General features: G+C 35.6%; 1 protein-coding gene across 1 annotated transcript in view; it reads left to right on the forward strand.

Annotated features, from left to right (window-relative positions):
- Nucleotides 1-18,489, forward strand: part of EYS (eyes shut homolog) — a 1,055,438-nt gene that overhangs the window by 819,921 nt on the left and 217,028 nt on the right. Inside the window, exon 38 of the mRNA XM_033002767.2 lies at nt 1,726-1,955. Within this exon, the coding sequence (XP_032858658.1) occupies nt 1,726-1,955 (230 nt within the window). The remainder of the gene's footprint in view (nt 1-1,725; nt 1,956-18,489) is intronic.

Here is an 18,489-nt window from a genome sequence, read left to right on the forward strand (position 1 = left end):
CTCAGTATGTATCATTGTTTTTGTACAGGTGCAGTACTGATAATTCAGAGTAAGGAGTTTTCAATAGTGATCTTCCAAAAAATAAATTATTAAAATCAGTTTTCAGGTTGACCTGACTAAATGGGATATTTAATAAATTTGGAAGCTAGACTTAAGAAGAAGACAGATGCATGGAGTGGTGAATGCAGTCACACAGAAGGTGTCCTATCATACCACAATCTTCCCATCTATCTTGTTTCCTCAGATGCACTCTATTCTCATGAAGCATCATCCCTTTCAAATACTTCTTTTTAAGACAGATTCCAACCTCTACAATATGGTGATCCGAAGTCTTAGCTGATACAAGAGCAGATGGCAAGGAGAGAAGGGAGTGTGCAGCAGGGGCCAATATACAATTTTTTTTTTTAATTTATTTTTTTGTAAAGCAGGTTTATGCCATCATTTTAACCAAAATGAGTAAGAATTTGGCTGTTAATGTTTAACACATTGCCGGAAATGATGACTTTCACAGGCTGTGATGTCTATAAACCATTGTATGAAGTGTGTCATTTCTATGTTCTGTTTTGGCCAAAATGTTAGTGACATTTCAGTTCAACCTAGTCTCTCTTCCTCTAATACAATATTTTGCATTGCTCTAATATGATTTACATTCCTCTAATATGATTTTTTTTTTGCATAGGCATAGGAGAAATATGCAGAAAGTTCAAACTTACCAATGAAGTAAATATAGTAAGGTATTTTATAAGATTGCTGTTGACAAATTTCAGAATTAGAAGTTGCTTTCTTGAAAAAAAGTAGAATCCCTTGAACTTCATAAAATCAAAGAATGCCTCTGTCTTATGTAAAATTTACTGAAAAATATTTTTTTTAATTATGAAAGCTTATTAAATAGTCATGAAAATTCTTGTGACTTTTGATTCATTTTGCTTTGCCCTCATCATAATGATTTGTGTTATGTACATAAGTTTTTCTGATAGTTAAATCAGTAGCCTTAAATTTGTACAGTTTTAATGAATCACATATTTATCTCTCTGGTTAAAACAAAAAGCATTAATAAACAGACTTGATAATTAGGACAAAGAGGTGATATTGCTGACTAATTTCTAGCAACTTCGGATAAGAAATAATTAAAATGAGGAAATGATTAACATATCAGTCTAGTAGTTAATGTGAGATCTTAAAAATTGAGAAGAAAAAGATAGTGTCATTCTAGACAAAAAAATTGTGGGGAGAAATGAAAATAAAACCAACACTCTTTGTCTCCCCCTCTCCCCCCCATATAGTTATTTCTATGAATTAAAATTTATTATATTGCTGTACTACAGCATTTTCCTTCTGCATACACATGCTTAATCTACTTGTATGGAAGTCATGTCTTGCAGAACAGCCTTATGAGATTTGGTAACTTCAAGAAATAAAATATTTAAAAATACAGGCCTGTGTTTATTTATCAGTCCATTGTTGATATTCACTGATAAGGAAGTAGGAAAATACGTACAAACTGTGCTACATGCATCAAAGTTATTTCTTGCTCCTTTGCAGGGAAAAATGCCTTCATTATCTTTTGGCTAGATTTCAGGATAGGGACTTGATTTTGGAATTACTAAGGTACTCCCATTTTAATGAATATAATCTGAATTTCTAAACAAAAAACCCTACTGTTTTTAAAGGAAGCTGAAGTATAGTGGCAAAATTTTGTTCTGATGTGTTGTCTCATCCCTTCAGGATTACTGTACCCACACATCTGTCAACAGCATTCCCTATGGTTTCTTCTGATGTGCCTGAGTTGCCTGCGCCTGTTGTGCCATCTCAGATTTCCCCTGAATTGCCATCTGTATGCCAGGAAGGAATGTGCCATAATGGAGGGACTTGTCATCCCCTCTCTCTGCCTACGGGGGCCACCTCGTTTCAGTGCGACTGCCCACTACACTTCACTGGTCGGTTCTGCGAAAAAGGTAGTCATGGTTCATACTTTCTCTATTAGTTGTGAAATGCAAGTCATATGCTTCTTTAAAGTAGGAATAGGGGAAGAGGTAATGATCATAATGTTTCTCTGTTTTCCATTTCAGTTACTTTTGATAACTTAGGAGCAGATTCATTGAGGTGTTTAGAATAATTGGAGGGTAAGATGGGTGATATCAGTCAGGCACAATAGTAAGAGTTGCAGGCTTGAGTTAACAAAAGAAAAGTGTCATTTGTGCAAATTGTTGTGCACAGTGTTAATGCATGCTTACAGCCTAGTATTTTTGGGACAGAAGAAAGTTAAGAAAATAAGGAGATTTCCTCAAAAGATATGTTTTCCATTTCTACAGATTATTCTTTATTCACCACTGTGCCTGGCCCTTTGTTGAAAAAGTCTTTTTTCACTTTGTAGCTCATCTACACTTCTATTGTATTACTCTTGCTTTTAATGTACAAATTAGTCGAATGAACATAATTTAATTACTATTTGAATAAAAATGAATTATTTGAACAATTTTGATTACTTTGTAAATAGAATCAAGGCTATAAGACAAACTGATAAATAACTGCTAGGGTGTCTGTTTTGTAATTGCAATTATTTTGCTTTCCTGCTTTTCAGAAGGTTCTTTTTTGTGACAGATTTTATAGCTGGCTTCAAAAAGTGTTTTAGCTTTTAAATTACAGTGGGATATAAATGGCAGTGGATAATTCTCATAGTATTAAAGGGCATTACTAGTATACAGGAAAAGAACAAAAAAATCATCTAGATTATGGTTATATAACTGTAACATCCTTCTAATGGGATGAAATACAGGCAACTAGAGTTAAAAATGCTCTTTCCAGAATGCTGGTATATCTGAGTTAAAATCACCTTGTATTACTGTCTGAAAGTAGGTCATTACACTCACTATATGTGAAAGCAATCAATGATTGTGAGCTCAAAAAAAAAAATGTTGTGTGTTGCTTAGATATCAAAGAATATTTTACTTTTCAGCCTTTCCCAAGTTTATAATAAATTAAATCCTATATTTTCACATTTCCAGTGTTAAAATTGAATTCTGTGAATATCTTCTAAGCATTTGTTATCTAGGCATACTATTTGCACTTGCTTTTAATACATGGAAGCTGTGCAAACTGCACCATAATCCATAAAAGAGTGGAACCTAAAAAGCATATTTGCTTCAAAGAAAAAAGATTTAGTTACCATTCAGGGTGTGTCTCAATGAAGTATTTTCAATCTTTCAATAAAGTGGTTTATTTATTTACATACATTTTATGTGCCAGAATTCCCTTCTGTGTTCCAAAGAATGCAGTTGACATCCTTTGTATCAGCATCATCTGCAGTATTTTGGGTGGCAGCAGGTTTTGGATTTTCCTGAGGGCTATGCCAGGAGTAAGCAATGTTAAATTTAAGCAGAAGTTTGATAGACATCCTGTAGTAATAGGCCATATCTGTGTATATGGACAACCACTCTGTTGGGTGACACCTTGTCTGGACTCCACTGGTGAATTCTGCCAATGAAATACTATGGCCACCTTCTGACCTAGTCTTACCTTCCAGTTGATCTGTCAGTCTCCAGAAGTCTTCTATAGTTTGGTGTTTTTAATGCAGAATGACATAATAAATGTTTGAATCATATTATCTGGGCTGAGTACTTACCTCCCTGTGCCAGACTTTGGTAGAAGTACCTTCCGGTCCATTGACGGAAACAGCTGGTTTTGAGCTGCTCATTCAAAAAGACATCATGCTAAGCCATTTTGTCCTTTGAAGCTTAACCAGTACAGGCCTGCTGAGTTCATACAATGGGATGAGTTAACTTTCTTCCAACTATGTTTCCATGTTTATCTTACCTGTCTAAATTAAGAGGTCCCCTTCTATCTCTTTCTGTGACTTTGTTTCAAAAATCATGTTTGAAAATATGACTGAATTATTACTACATGAAGAGCAAAGTAAAAGCAGGGAACTATTACAATAAATCACAGTTGTGATCAAATCTCTGATAGGACTGAAGCATCCTACATTAGACACACTAGTAACTATTACATTCAATAAAAATCAAAATACAAGCTTTAAAAATATCCTGAAACAAGTAGCTCCTTTTGAGAATATAGCCTCAGCTGTATAATCATATCATGCTTTTAATGGTTGAATGTCTAGTTGCCATGAGATATCTTTTCATTTTTTCTAAAATTGGAAGAGGTGCCATTTCCTTTGCTGAAGCTTGCAGGCATGCTTGCTGAAGAGATTTTAACAGCAATCCATTTTTCTGCATAGGATGTCTTTTAATAGTTCTGGCACTGGAAGAAGAACATGTCTCTTCTTTTTTCCCTTTGTGTGGAGAAGATAAATTAAAGGGTTCCTCTTTTCACAGAGCTCTGCTTTTACTCTGTACAACCCCACCATCAATGCAGGGAACAGCCTTCATGCTTAGCACTCCTGGGTCAGGAAGGACTGCAGTATGTGATAGGCTCATCAGCAGCTCACTGGGGCAGCTATAACCCAGGACACGTGCTGTCACATTACATGTTGATAAAGATCAGGATAATATTTTATGTATCCTGTATTTAGCAGCTGAAAAGTAACTGAAGCATAATGTGATTTTATTTAATCCTAAAGCTTCAACAAGATTGATAATTTAGTGTAATGAGACCAGAAACTGCCCGACTGAACTACCATTATAAACCTTTGATATTCAGGGACCTATTATTCAAGAAATCTAGAAAGAACTCAAAATTACAGGAGATAAGGGCATCTATAATTATTTTACAATTATTTACTGTAGACCTTGCAAGGGAAAAAGTAAACTATCAAGTATGCAATCCAGAAACCTTATTTCAGTCAAGTAAAATGTCTAAACTCCTTAAAGATAGCTGTCATCTGTTTTAATTGTGTGGTAACATATACCTGTACACCTCAGTAATATGTACTTATTAATCAAATCAGTGGTCTACCTTGTACCTAACTACATTTTAGCAAGAAAATATATCATACACTCAACTGGTATAGTAATATTCAAAATGGCATATCACAGGGTCTGATATACAAACCCTGTGTAGGCATCTTGGCTTCATTAGAATGTGTGTAATTGTTTATTTCATATCTAGGTCAAGATACACTACTTAGTTTCTTACTAACAACTGTATATTTCTGACAGCATATATGACCATCTTCTGGAGTGAAAGCAAGTGAATGTCATTATCTCAGTTATGTAGTTCAACTTGATAGTGTTTCAGTATATGCAATATTGCATTTTCCTATTTGATTGCTCCTTAATTAATAAACTCCAACAGCTTGTTCTGCCTGTATGAAAAATATGTTCAAGTCATAAGTGTCATTATGGATATATTAGGGCCAAGATAGTTTATTTAAATACATAGTGTATTTACTCTAAACAATCACATACCTCAGAAATATGAAATGTCCTTGAATGACAATTTTGAAAAGTGGAAATCTATCTCCATTTTTCTAAGGAAACAGAAAATTATGGATAGAAACCAATGTATTTCCTGAAGTCAAATTGAACACTGGATATATGCTCAAGTATACAAAGTGAGGATTTAGTCTAAAGCATATATGTGCAACCATCTGAGGCTCTGAGGCCTCAAGTTCCCTTTAATACTGCTTTCAGTATTTTTTTTTTTTTTTTACTACAAATTACCGTTAGCTGGGAATGAGAAGTTGCTACAAGCATTATTTTAAAAACTCTAACTTCAAATGCAGCATAGAAAATTTGTTGCCAATGTAAATTTAATCTTTATTACTGAGCGTGAGTTCTAAGTCATACAATAGAAAGGGAGGACTGTGTAGACAGGGAGTACTGTGAATGGTAAATAATGTACTCTGAATGACTTTTTTTTCTTTTTCCTTTATGGATAAATAAGCTTTTTGACTTTAATATTATATGTATTGTTCTTTCCTCCATGAAACAATTATTAGCTAAGCTGTTGTGTCTGTTTCATTGTGAAATCCCTCCATACAAGTGGAAAAAACATAATGCTTGTGCTTTAGCATGAAGGCAGATGGTTGTCTATTACTGTAAAGTTCATAGCAATAGGTTTGGAATATCACTGACTTGCATGTACAAAGAAAGTATGTCCCTGACTGCTAATTATAAGATTAACATTTTTAAAGTCTCAAAAATTTTTAGTATTCTGTAAAAGTTTTCTAAATTGTTCAATAAAAGAATATTTAAATGTCATGTGTTAAAAACAGGAAATCTGTTTAATTTGATATGTTGCCTGTGTATGTTCTGTACATTACTTAAAGGTCAACCCCTTTGACAAAGCTGCAAAACCAGGAGTAAAATGAGAGGCTGTTACAGGCATTTATCTTGCAAAAGTCCCACCTGGAGACTTTGCTATGTTTGTTCCCTGGGATATACTTGTTGAATTCCTGATTTGTTGAGCAGTACTTGATATCACCCCTAATGTTAGAAGTTTCTTTTAATAGCATCTTTTCTAGACGTTATTCCTAACTTAACATTTCTAACTTGCATCATTGACTAGGATCAATCATCTCAAACAGATTTTTTTGTCTTTATGTATTTTGTTTTGAAAATAAATGTAATTAGTTCAATTTCTGTGATTTCAGCCATATTTAGAAGCATACGATATCATGTCTTCTACATGTCATAGATCTATTTATCTCCTTAATAATGCTTATACTGTGTATGTATGATTTAAAACACATCTGTGACAATTTCCATCAAAAAGAAGGATGAGGAAGTGGGAATCATATAAAGAAGTGTGGATGAGGAAGGACAATAGTGTATTCATCTCCACATTCAAGTCTCAGTTTGAGGTACTCAGAAACTAAAACAGGATATTGTTACGCTATATGCTCCGGCTTTCCAGAATTCAAGTATACATTCACCCATTTTGTCCTCCCTCAATATGATTCATAATCTCATAGGTCTCTGTGAGCAGAAAAAAAATGTTTGTAGAGATATGTATAAAATTCAGTAAATAATTTGGTGTCATAAACCAGAGCCAATGCCTAAACTCATGAGATGCCTACTGGTTTCCCACAAAATGCATTCATTTGTGTATGTAAAACTTTTACATGAACTAGGTTTTGGGCTAGATTTGAAAAAAGGAGTAAGTTTTCCCCTAACTTTTAGAATGTTTTTTCAAAGACTGACTTAAAAAATTAAGAACATGGTACACTAGTTAAGAATAAACAAGGATTTAGCCAGAATTTAAATAACTTTGTACATTGTGTCTGATACACTAATTGCCATTATAGCAATTTTAAAATTGTGTGTCAGAAATAGCTAGCCATTCCCATACAATTTATTTGAGACAATAAAATTCAACAGAAGTACTATTTTGGTGAGCAATGCAAAAAGGAATTATCTAAATTAACTTTAATGTCCTTTTCTGCACTTTCAGGCATAGATATAATCTTGCACTTTGATATGAGACTAAGCAAACCTTCTGAAGTGTGACTTATTAACACTTCATAATATCTTACTGCCTTGGGCATAATCACATAGTGATACAGTGAGACAGGAAACTATAAAGTTTTTTGTCACCTCCATGATTTTGATTTTTTAGCAACAGATTTTATCAGAATTTAAAGTACAATTGAAAATCAGTACTTCATATATGAACTAGAGGTCTGTATCTATTTATTGTATCTTCTGTTTAAATGTCATGAGTTAAAATCTGATCTTAGCTACACAAGTTGCCACTTCCAGTGGTATAAGTGGAAGGTATCTCTGAAGACAGTGATGAACTCATTCTGGTAATTTTGTCCAGGTATATTTAATGAGTTGATCAAGGACTTCTAGCCAGATCAACTCCCAGGTGCTCCACAAAGCTTTTTGGACTTTTTTTCTCCTTGCTCATCTATTGGTCTCTGTTTAATTTTGCTTTCCTCAAGATAAGTCCAACTCTTTTGCCACCAGGTTTATAAAATTATCCTGTGTCACCTACACTGACAATATTTAAGAATTTTGCTCCTCAGGTACCCATTTTTGGTTTTGAGAAAAACACTTCTGAACTCAGATTCCTAAATGGGTTTGAGGGATTTGTGTCACTAAAATAAAATTATTGTCACTGCAGAATTTTTAATTGGAAAAAAATAATATTTTAATTTCTGATTATCAGTTTAACTTTGAAATAAATATTTTATGTCATTTAGAAAGCATAGCAGCATGTATCTTACAAAACGGTGTCACACAAAAGCTTTTAGAAACCAGACTATTTATGGATGAATATGGCAATAATCACAGAAGCCAGAGATCAGTGTCTCCTGTATGTAATCACTGATATATAAACTAACCATCATGTTTCCTCAGTGAGGATCAGCCTGCAACTTGGCACATTGCATCTTGAATTTCTGTTATATGGAAGCATTTTTCAAAGCAAATAACTGGTTCCTGCAAAGAGATAACCTGTGGTTCTTGATGGCAAACTACCACTTTGGTCCAGCACTGATTTTTCAAACCAGTAAACTGACAAATTGTTTTCTACATTTGTGGTTCTACATAGTAGCTTGGTGTTTCTGATTGAATATGTGCTTAATAATTGCAGTTATTGTTTTATGGGACTTTCAAATATTGCTATCTACCTCTTCTTGGAAGTAGTCCTGTTCCTAGAACCTTGTGTAACTGGCATGGTGGTCATTCCTGGTGTTTCCCTATTATAAAAGAAACTAACATAGAAGAGAGATATATGAACTTCTATTTTCTACTATTATTAGAAACTCTCATCAATTTCATGTTGCAGTTAAGTGTAGAAGCACATTGTGATATTTCTCCCTTATTAATAGGAGGGGATAATGGTACTGATGTTTTCCACCTCTTTTTGTCCCAGTTTGTATATTGGCCATCTCCTGTGCTGTGAAACAACTGTACCTATAGCTGCAGGAAAGGACTTTTTGATAATGTAGAAGAGATGGTCCTTTTAAGGCAGGAATAAGAGACAACATTTTTGCTCTCCTAACCCCAACCTACTAGAACAGTTATTTCTTCTAAATATTTTAAAATCAACATTGCAGACACTATTGAAGCTAATGCAACATACAGATAATACAACAGCTAGGACCTAGTTATAGAGATCTAGCTATTAAATAAATAAATAAATAAATCATCAGGGAATATCTGCACTACAACTAATAAATTGGTTTATTGCCCAGATCCTCATTTTCCAGGAAACCAGACTCAGTTACATTTAGAAAGAGGTTTTACTCCAGACTCATTCTACCCTATTGAAGTCCTGAGAAATATTTCCTATAAAAGTTGGCCTGCTTTTCTTTTCATTTTGACAAATTCCAGTTACACCATTATGCACAGAATTTGTATGGGTTTGAACAAATATAGAGTGAGAGAGGAACAAATCCAGTTGCACATTAGCTGCACAGTCACCTGGTCTTAGCATATGGTCCCTATTTTTTTTTAGTTCAGAAAACTGTGGAGAAGTTTTTGATGTCTAAAATATCATCAATCCGATGCCATCCTGCTTTGCAAGTTACCACATATCAGGTTTTTATTTGTTGTAGATTAATTTTCTGAAGTGTTTTTGAAATTGAAAGAAAACAGGATTTGAGGAAAGAGCAGCTGGGTTCACAAGGAAGTGGTGAAGCAATTTTCAAATAATGTCTTCCCTCCTGAACAGTTTTGTAGAATTTTACCATGTCAAAAGCAAGTGTCAGTGTAACAGCTTTAGTACAGTTTAGCAGTACATTTTCATCTAATTTAGAAATTATGTCTCAGACACAGGGGAGCGTGTAAACTTTACATGTATTTAACTGCAAGAGTGTAAGAAATCTCTGTGATTCATCTACTTAACATTAAGGATGCAGGTATTCTGCTACATCAGATCCTGAATTAGGATCCATGTCACTCCCAGTTTAGTCATTTATGTAGCTTATCAGTTAAAAACAATCTACAACTCAAACCCATCTAGAGGACTTTGTGAAATTGTAAAGGAATGTAGCAGTTTTCTAAAATTATTAAAACCAAATTAAAAACTGGATTAAATGACAGCTTATGATACACTGTAGCTATGCCTAAAGGGAAGATGACAAGAAAGAAATAGCTTGTTGAGATAAAGAGCTCTTCAACGTACCAACCACTCTAACAACAGGTGTTCCAGTCTCTGTAAAACTACTTACCATTCCAAATGCCACTTCCCCATAGCATGATCTTCAGGACTGTTATAGGGTCTATTGCTATAGGGTATAATATAGAGCTATAGGGATCTATTACTGAAGAGATTGTTGATATATGTTTCACAAGTCTGTTTTACGAAAGAACATTATGGTGCCTGCTGGGCATTATTTGCTTTGAAAGATTACTGTGAAAATAGTTAATAGTGAGAGAAACAGTTTTTAAATAGTTGTCAAATTGCTATTACATTATCCATTTTATGGTTGGACTTGATGAACTTAAAGGTCTTTTCCAACCTAAATTATTCTATGATTTTATTCTATGGTTATGTATTCACATCCATTCACATCCACTCACAGGCTATTTAAAATAACAAAGTATTTTTTTTAAGTATTGTTTAAAGTATTTTTATTTTTTCATTTAGATGTTATTGAAAATGAGATAGCTGTAGCATTTTGTTATAAAAGCTTGCATGGATAAGCACTTTTTAGGAAGTTATCTTTTTATTTCTGGGAAAAAAATGATTGTTAAAAGCAGTAGAAACCTCTTTGTCTCCTCATGTAGATCAGACCTGTGAAATTTTGTCATTTCTAGCATTAGGCATCTGAAGCACTGTTTCTTTAATGTGGATGAAAGTTTTCTTGTAATAGTAATCTTTAGGAGAATTGGAAGAGTTTGATAACAAGCACTATTTTGGACAAGAACAGATAACAGAAAATGAAATAATGGTGAGTTTAGAATTCATGGGAAACAAGCCTTCTTTTTTTTTTTTTTTTTTCCACTTGAAAACGTTGGTATAAAAATTGATTGTTTCTAAAGTTGTAACCTATTCAGCTGCTAACCTCCCAGCTCCTTCAAGTCATTTTTCATTCAAAGATAACCATTTTTGCATAGATGACAAATACTTCCTTCTTTTCTTCCTTCACTTCTCTATTTATGGCATTTTCTGGAAACACCTTCTTTCAGTAATACCTGAATTGATGCCATGTGTTCTGTTGGTGCTAATTTGCTGACAATCAAGTAATCTGTGGAAATGTTATGTGTCTCTCCAGACAGTATAGCAGTGCTTATTTTCTCAGCTTGGCTCATTTACGTTCTTCCACAGGAAATACCATGTAATAAAGCAGATGAAGTATCAAATAATGTCTTTTGAGTTTTATTATGTAGCCTGTAAGAAAGATACATAGAAGACTGGGTTTGCTTTTATAGCACAGAATAAATACTAGTTAGTTAGGCTTTTTACCAGTGAAATCACCTGTGTTACCAAGTTAGGATGATGGTATATTGTGCTACCTTGAAATTTTGGTTCCAAGAATGCTGCGATTAAAACTAGGAGGTTTGTTTCATTCCTGAATCCAAAGGTGTGCAGCTGCTGGTCTGCTCACAGACCACTCTAAGGATCTTCAGCTATCTAAGAGTGTGAAGCAAACATCAGGATTCTCTAGTGTCCTCACTAAAATGTCCTGCTCAGGCACATGTCAACTGGCAGACGGTTTTCTGTCGCCTCTCAAAACAAGTGTTCATTTTGGGAGGACACTGGCTACTTACATGATGCGGTTACAGACAAAATGGTTTTGCTGTGTGGACAGTCACTGTCTGGGGAGTTTCTTGACCTAAGCATAGAACTCTGATTTAAGCATGAAACCCCACATTATTTCTAATTAAGAGTGCCTGACACATCCCTTTTCATGCATTTTCATGGAACACTGGCGCTTGTGTTTAAATAAAATCTAAAAAAAAAAAAAAAATGTTTTAAGAGGAGGGAAATTTACAAAAATATTAGAAAGTCACTGCTTTGAGGCTCCTCAAGACAGTAAGCCTCCCTTTGAGGAAAATAAGTCAGCTTCTCTTAAATAATATAAAAAGCCAGTTTTTCTACCCTCCATTGTAGTTCCATTACATTTTTGTAGTAACTGTTTGTGGCAATAAAATATGCAAGTAATTATATAGCAAAAATATTTTAGCTATTTAGCTATTTTAGCTATCTGAAAAATTCAGGATTCAAAAACTGAATTTCCTAGTAGCACAATATACTTATATACTTATATTTTATGTGCATGTAGATAAATTCTGTGCAGAATGTGTGGGAGGTTTGAAAGCTTGGGAGCATGTAGAGTCCCCCTGTGTTTCAGTGGAATTAGTGAAAATACTGAATGCATCATCAAACAGAGCAGTTTTCTACTTTCTGTTAGATTGATATTTAGGACAGGATATTGCATAAATGAAAACAGTTTTCCTATGTGAATTGTACTGCCCTGTATCAAGAATTTTCAATAATGATTTTTTTAGATCTATAAAAAAGAAAATAAAACCACTGTATTATAATGTCATGGTTTGAGCTCAGAGGGCAACTGAGTACCATGCAGCTGCTCACCACCCCCTTCCTCCCAGAGCTGGGAAGGACAAAATGAAGCAAAAAGCTCTGAATTGAGATAAAGACAGGGGGCGATGACTCACCCATTACAGTCATGGAAAAAAAGACAGACTTGTTAGGGGAATAAAAAAAGAACATAAATTTAATACAGACACTAACAACAACAACACTTAACAGGCAGAGTAGGACAGTGAGAAGCATTACCATGTCTTGAAAACACCTCCCCCCCACCGCTCTCTTCCTCCTAGGCTCAGCTTTGCTCCCAATATCTCCACCTTCTCCTCCCAGTGGCACGGGGGGACAGGGAATGGGGAGTTCAGTCAGTGTTAGCCACTTCTTTTCCCCCAGGGGGTGGGGGGAACTCCTTGCATTCTTCCCCTGTTCCAGTGTGGTCCCCCTCTCACAGAAGAGAGTCCTCCACAAACTTTCTCTGACATGAGTCCCCCCCATGGGCCACAGCATCTCCCGAACAGCTCCAGTGTGGGTCCCTCCCAACCACTGCAATCCTCCCAGCACTAAACTACAACAGCAGGGGCTGCTTCGGGCAGAGTCCCGGCCTTCTGCAGGTGCAACCACCTGCTCTGGCATTGGATCCTCAGGGGGCTGCAGGTGGGTGTCTGTTCCACCATGGACCTCCATGGGTGGCAGAGGTGGCAGTTCTGCCATCTCACCATGGGTTGCAGGGGAGTCTCTGCTCTGGTGCACCTCTCCCTCCTCCTCCTTCTTCTTTCCTGACCTTGGTGTTTGCATAGGTGTCCTCACACCACCGTTCACAACTCCAACTCCCCCTCCCAGGTTCAGCATCTTAAATACGTTACCACAGGGACACAGTCACCATCACTAATTCTCTTGGCCTTGGAGCCAGGGGAGCTTTGAGAAGCTTCTCATAGGGGACTACTGCTGTAGCCCCCTCCCTGCTACCAAAAACCCCACCACTCACTCAAACACCGCATATATAAATAAATAATAAAAACCTCTTGCATATTGAATACATTGGAAAACATAAAAATATGGGAAATAAAACCAAGAAAATAAAGACAAGCATCCTATTAGACTCTACCAATCATAATAGAAAACTATAGATTCATTTGACTTCCAAAAATGTTTTCCAACACACAACATTATTCTTAATACTATTTTATAGAAATAATCATAGTTGTAGTGACTGTTTTCATTCATATGAACAGTCCATTTCAACAACTGATGAACTTCAGCGAAATAAAGAGCATATATCAACCAAAATTTATAGAAGTAAAATATGTACCATGTGGCAAAGTACAGTATTTAAAGTTTAACAGCATAATCCCAGTCCCTGTTGAACACCTGTATTTTCATATACATTTTCTCATATAACAGGGAGTATGCTACTGGGTGGGTTTTTTGCATCCCAGTTTCAAAACAAAACAGTTTATCACTGCAGGTTTGTCTGAGTTTTAAATTATGTAGTTGTTATTTTAATAACAACAACAACAAAAAAACATTAAAATTGAAGTATTCCTGCTAAATATCTGTGTAATTCATTAAATGTTTTAAGGGCACAGCAGAATCAGTATGTTACCCTCTCTGTTCCTGGAGATTCTTATATAGGAGTTTTATGGGAATTCCTCTTATGTTAATTCTGCTCTTGATATAAAAGTATTTTAAATCACTCATGAAAATACTAGTGTATAGAAAAGGTAGAGAAAATCAAGGATTTCCATACATTAAAAAAATTGAGTATGAAGGGATATTTCATTCATTGATCTCTGAAATCCAGTAGGCTGCACAAATCTCTTCCTTCAAAGATGAATCCAGAGAGACTCAAGGCAGGAAATGATAAGATGAAATTCAGCTCTAGATGATCACGAGTCTGCCATTTTTTGACATTTCTGAAGACCAGACTGGGTGCAGTTGAAAATAAAGAGAAGAATGTCAAACCAGATTTAAAGCCTGAACATCTCCATGAATAATCCACATGCTGATGCTCGAGGGTCTGAAATTTATCCAGAGATACTGGGGAGGCAAAAGATTTAAAAGGAACAATAACAATAAATTTTGCCAAAACAGAACCTTGTGATCCAAAATACTGGTTCAAAATGTGTTTGATGAAAGGGTCACCCTTGCTTTTTTTGTTTTGTTTGTAAAACAACAGAGAGTTAGTTTTACAGAGATTTAGATACATTAACAAGGTGATTAAGCCTTTGGTCCCCAGTATATATACTAAAAAGTTGATGACATTTAAGAAAAGAAGGGAACAGGATAAAGAAACTACTACTGTGTCACTTAACAGCAGGCAAGACAGATTTCTGAGGTTGTGTGATAGGGCAGTTCAACACTGAAAACATTATTGAAATACTAATCTAGAAAATCAAAATAAAAATATGAGGAGTTATAAAGAAAAGTATTAACTGGCACTATACTTAATCCAGCTGAAGGTATTTTACAAGAATAAAGAACAAAATTTGAACACAGAGAATGCTAATAAAAACTCAGAACTACCTGAGGATGGTAAATGTTTTATACTTGACATTTGCCACAAACTCTTTCAGCTTGTGATGTTATCATCTTATCTTGGTGCAGAAGTAGTCAACTACTTTGTTGTTGTTAAAATGAGGTTTCAGCAGGGACCTTACCAACCCCTTCATTTGTCTGCATTTTCTGTTATCTCTGAAAATATATCATACGTTTTCTGCACTTCCAGAACAAAGATGTTCTTCATTCTTTCTTCTGGCTCCAGTGGTGGTACACTAAAATCCTGTTGAGTTGTTACAGTTTCAGAAGCAGTAGATTAATGCCATGCTTTTATATTGGTGTGTCTTATTTTTCACATAAACAACTTGCCAAAAGTGTATAGGATTCTATTCTATGAGTAGTGGTGAACTTTACGTGTAATAATCAATAAGACTTAGTCATTGTGCATGACATTAGGATTTTTATAAGTTCTGGCAATATCTTCATTTATCTATGCCATGATTTTTTGCTCGTAACATGTCTATTTACATTCTCTGCTTTAAAAGGTGTTCTTCTAATAAAAAGTGTTTTCCCTCTTAACATTTGATTCATGAATCTTTAAGAGAAGACATAATCAGACAGTGTTTGCCAAAAAAAAAAAAAAAAAAGGTGAGGGAGAAAAATGGTGAAGGCATCTATGGAAATACTGTGAAATGTCATTAAAAGTAAGGCCTTTGCTAATAACAGAAATGCCTCTTACTGAACCCAATCAATACTGGTTGCTCTTTTCTTACTTAATGTTATGTTACAGACCACACAATATTTATATTATGTCCTTATTTACTTTCCGGCTTTGTTCCCCCAGATAATAATAAACTGGTTATATGCTATTGTATATATGTGTATAATACACAAAAAAAAAACATATAGAAACACTATATTTCAACTTCATAATAGTTTTGTCTCTTTTTCTGACATTCTTTTGCATTTGTTAATTCTCCCTTTTTTCGTTGTAGCTCTTACAGTCCTTTGTGACTTGCCAAACCCCCCCAGTGCAGTGTGGACAGAACAGAAAAATACAAAATCTGCACCTCCTTTTTTATGAGCCACGGTATAAAGACAGGGACATTTTTAACATCTCCTTGTGTTTGACAATTTCTTTGTCACTTACTGTCCTGGTTGGGGCTGGCCTAGAGTTCCCGTTGGTCTGGCAGCGGGAGGAGCTGCAGCACCCTGAGACCCCAGGGGCTCCCCAGGGCCCAGTGCCCTCACCTGTGTGCGGGGGCGGGGGGAGCACAGCTGGAGGGCTGGGCCCGGATTGGCCGATAGTCCATGTCACGTGACATTGTGCTCACCATATAAAGGCAGGAGTGGGCTGGGAGGGGCTGCCACTTCTGGGAGTGTTGCTGTGGTGTCTTTGTGTTTGGGATTGCCAGCTGGGACCAGGTGGGTGTCAGTCGGTTGGTGGGGGGTGAGCAGATGTATGGTACATTACCTGTTGATACTGCTGTCAGTGTATTGTTCTGTTACTGTTATTAAACTGTTTTTATCTCAACCTGCGAGTCTCCCTTTGCCCCTCCGATTCCCTCCCCATTCCCAAGTCGGGGGAGGGTGGGTGAGCGACTGCGGGGCATTTAGCTGCTGAGTAGGCTCAAACAACAACACTTACCTGGTCTGAGGGTTTTCAGTCCTTGCTCAGATGGAAAGTGATGTTTTCTGCCTGGTCCCTGCCCACTGTTACAAACCTGCATTAGTCCAGTTATGTGAAAAACTTCTTTGATTTCCAGTCCAAAGCAGCTTAATTTAAAGTTAACTTTATAGATACAGCAAAGTATATGCAATTATGTTGTGTATCAGCTACAGCATTGTTCTGTGAGGCAGTCTGAGCCATGTAGCAGTTGCTCAGCTTGGTCACCTCGAACAGCGTTTATTTTAACTAATCTGCTCATTTCAGAAGAGTCAGCAAGAGATGTATTCTGTAGTAAGGGCCCTTCTGGTGGGAAGATCAGGTTGGTAGAACTGCTATGTACCACATCATATTTAATAGACATGTGAGTGAGACAAGAACTTAAAGTTCTTTACTACTGATGTTTTTACTAAATGTTTAGTGGAGAAAATATTTCTACATAAAATAGTCCCTCAGTGTTCCCATTGCTTTTATGTGCTATTTGCACACACTTAGCATGCTCTGTGGTTATTTATAAATTATGTTGACAACAACTTTGAAAATGAGAGAATACTTACTAAACAAAATCTGATTTCAGTTATCTCCTGGTAGAAATCAGGGTGCAATTCTAAACCCAGTCATATTTAGTCCAATCAAATCCAACTTAGATCTTTTTCTTAAAAGAGCATGAATGTTTCCCTATTGTCACCACTGAATGAAGACTGAAATTTGCAGTTTCTTCATTTCTGGTGGAAAAACAAGCAAACAAACAAACCAAAACCCCCAAAATCCCAAAACTTTATTTTTGTTGCTTGCATTAATCTTTTCTGTGCTATAATTCAAAGTTTTTATTCTGACAGAAAATGGAAAACTTTGTAGTAGACTGAAGGCTTGGCAGCATCACTATTAAAAAACTACTCAGAAGACTAAAGATGGAAGCAAAAACTGAGAAAAGGCTAACCTTCAAATATTTTCATAATGTGTGTAAATATTAATATTCTTTCTTTTGCCCTTAATGTTTCTGGACAACAGGATATGTAGAATAAAACCAGTAAGTTTTCCATTCTGTAATTCACTACGTAGTGTTGTGAGGTCCTTATTTCATTTACTAATCCTGGGATGTCTGATCATTCAGATCAGCTGCTTTCAAAAGCTAATATAATATCATAAAAAGCATAATGCTCAACTGAACTAGCAGACATAGTGACCTTCAAAATTAATAGAATGCGGTGAAGGAGAAATGGAAAATTTCATGGAAATTTGGAGTTGAAATTTTGTTAACACATTGGTCACCTAAAGAGACAATGTTAGGAAATTATTGGAGAATTTGAACAAAAAGCTGAATAGCTTCATTGCTATCAACCAGAGATTATTTCAGAAAGCATATCCAAATACTTGTATTACAATTTGACATCAGTAACTACTGTACTTTACTTCTCATATCTTGGACCACAAAACCTATCATCTTTACTTTTGTGATTTTGGGTTTTTTTTTGTGCTTTTCTGCTGGTTCCATAAACTCTTCTCTTGAAATCTGCAGTAGTTCTCTGCTTATTTTCATTGCTTTTGTGACCATTCAGCCATCAAATGTATGATGCAGCAGAGGACAGAATCTGCCACTCTGCTTAGCTTGGCACTCTGTACATGTTGTATCAGATCTGCAATAGGAATAAAGGAAAGTGGGGAAGGATTTAGGCAGGAAGAATGATACATATATTCTGAAATGGACTGAATCAATCTGTTCAGACCAGAGAAATGGCTTTCTTTGGCTATACAAAGTGGATTATAAGGCTGAATTAAAGGTAGCAAAGAAAAAAACCCTCACCAAGGTGGAGTATAGGAAAAGATTAATTTCCAGAGAGTTTGACTTGAAAGAGAGATGTTTTTGAGAAAGATGATGTCATGTAGCTTTGCAGAATTATCTTCCTGGAGTCAACTATTCA

Source organism: Tyto alba, unplaced genomic scaffold (assembly GCF_018691265.1).
Source record: "Tyto alba isolate M040663 unplaced genomic scaffold, T.alba_DEE_v4.0 Super-Scaffold_40, whole genome shotgun sequence".
Classification (NCBI taxonomy): Eukaryota; Metazoa; Chordata; class Aves; order Strigiformes; family Tytonidae; genus Tyto; species Tyto alba.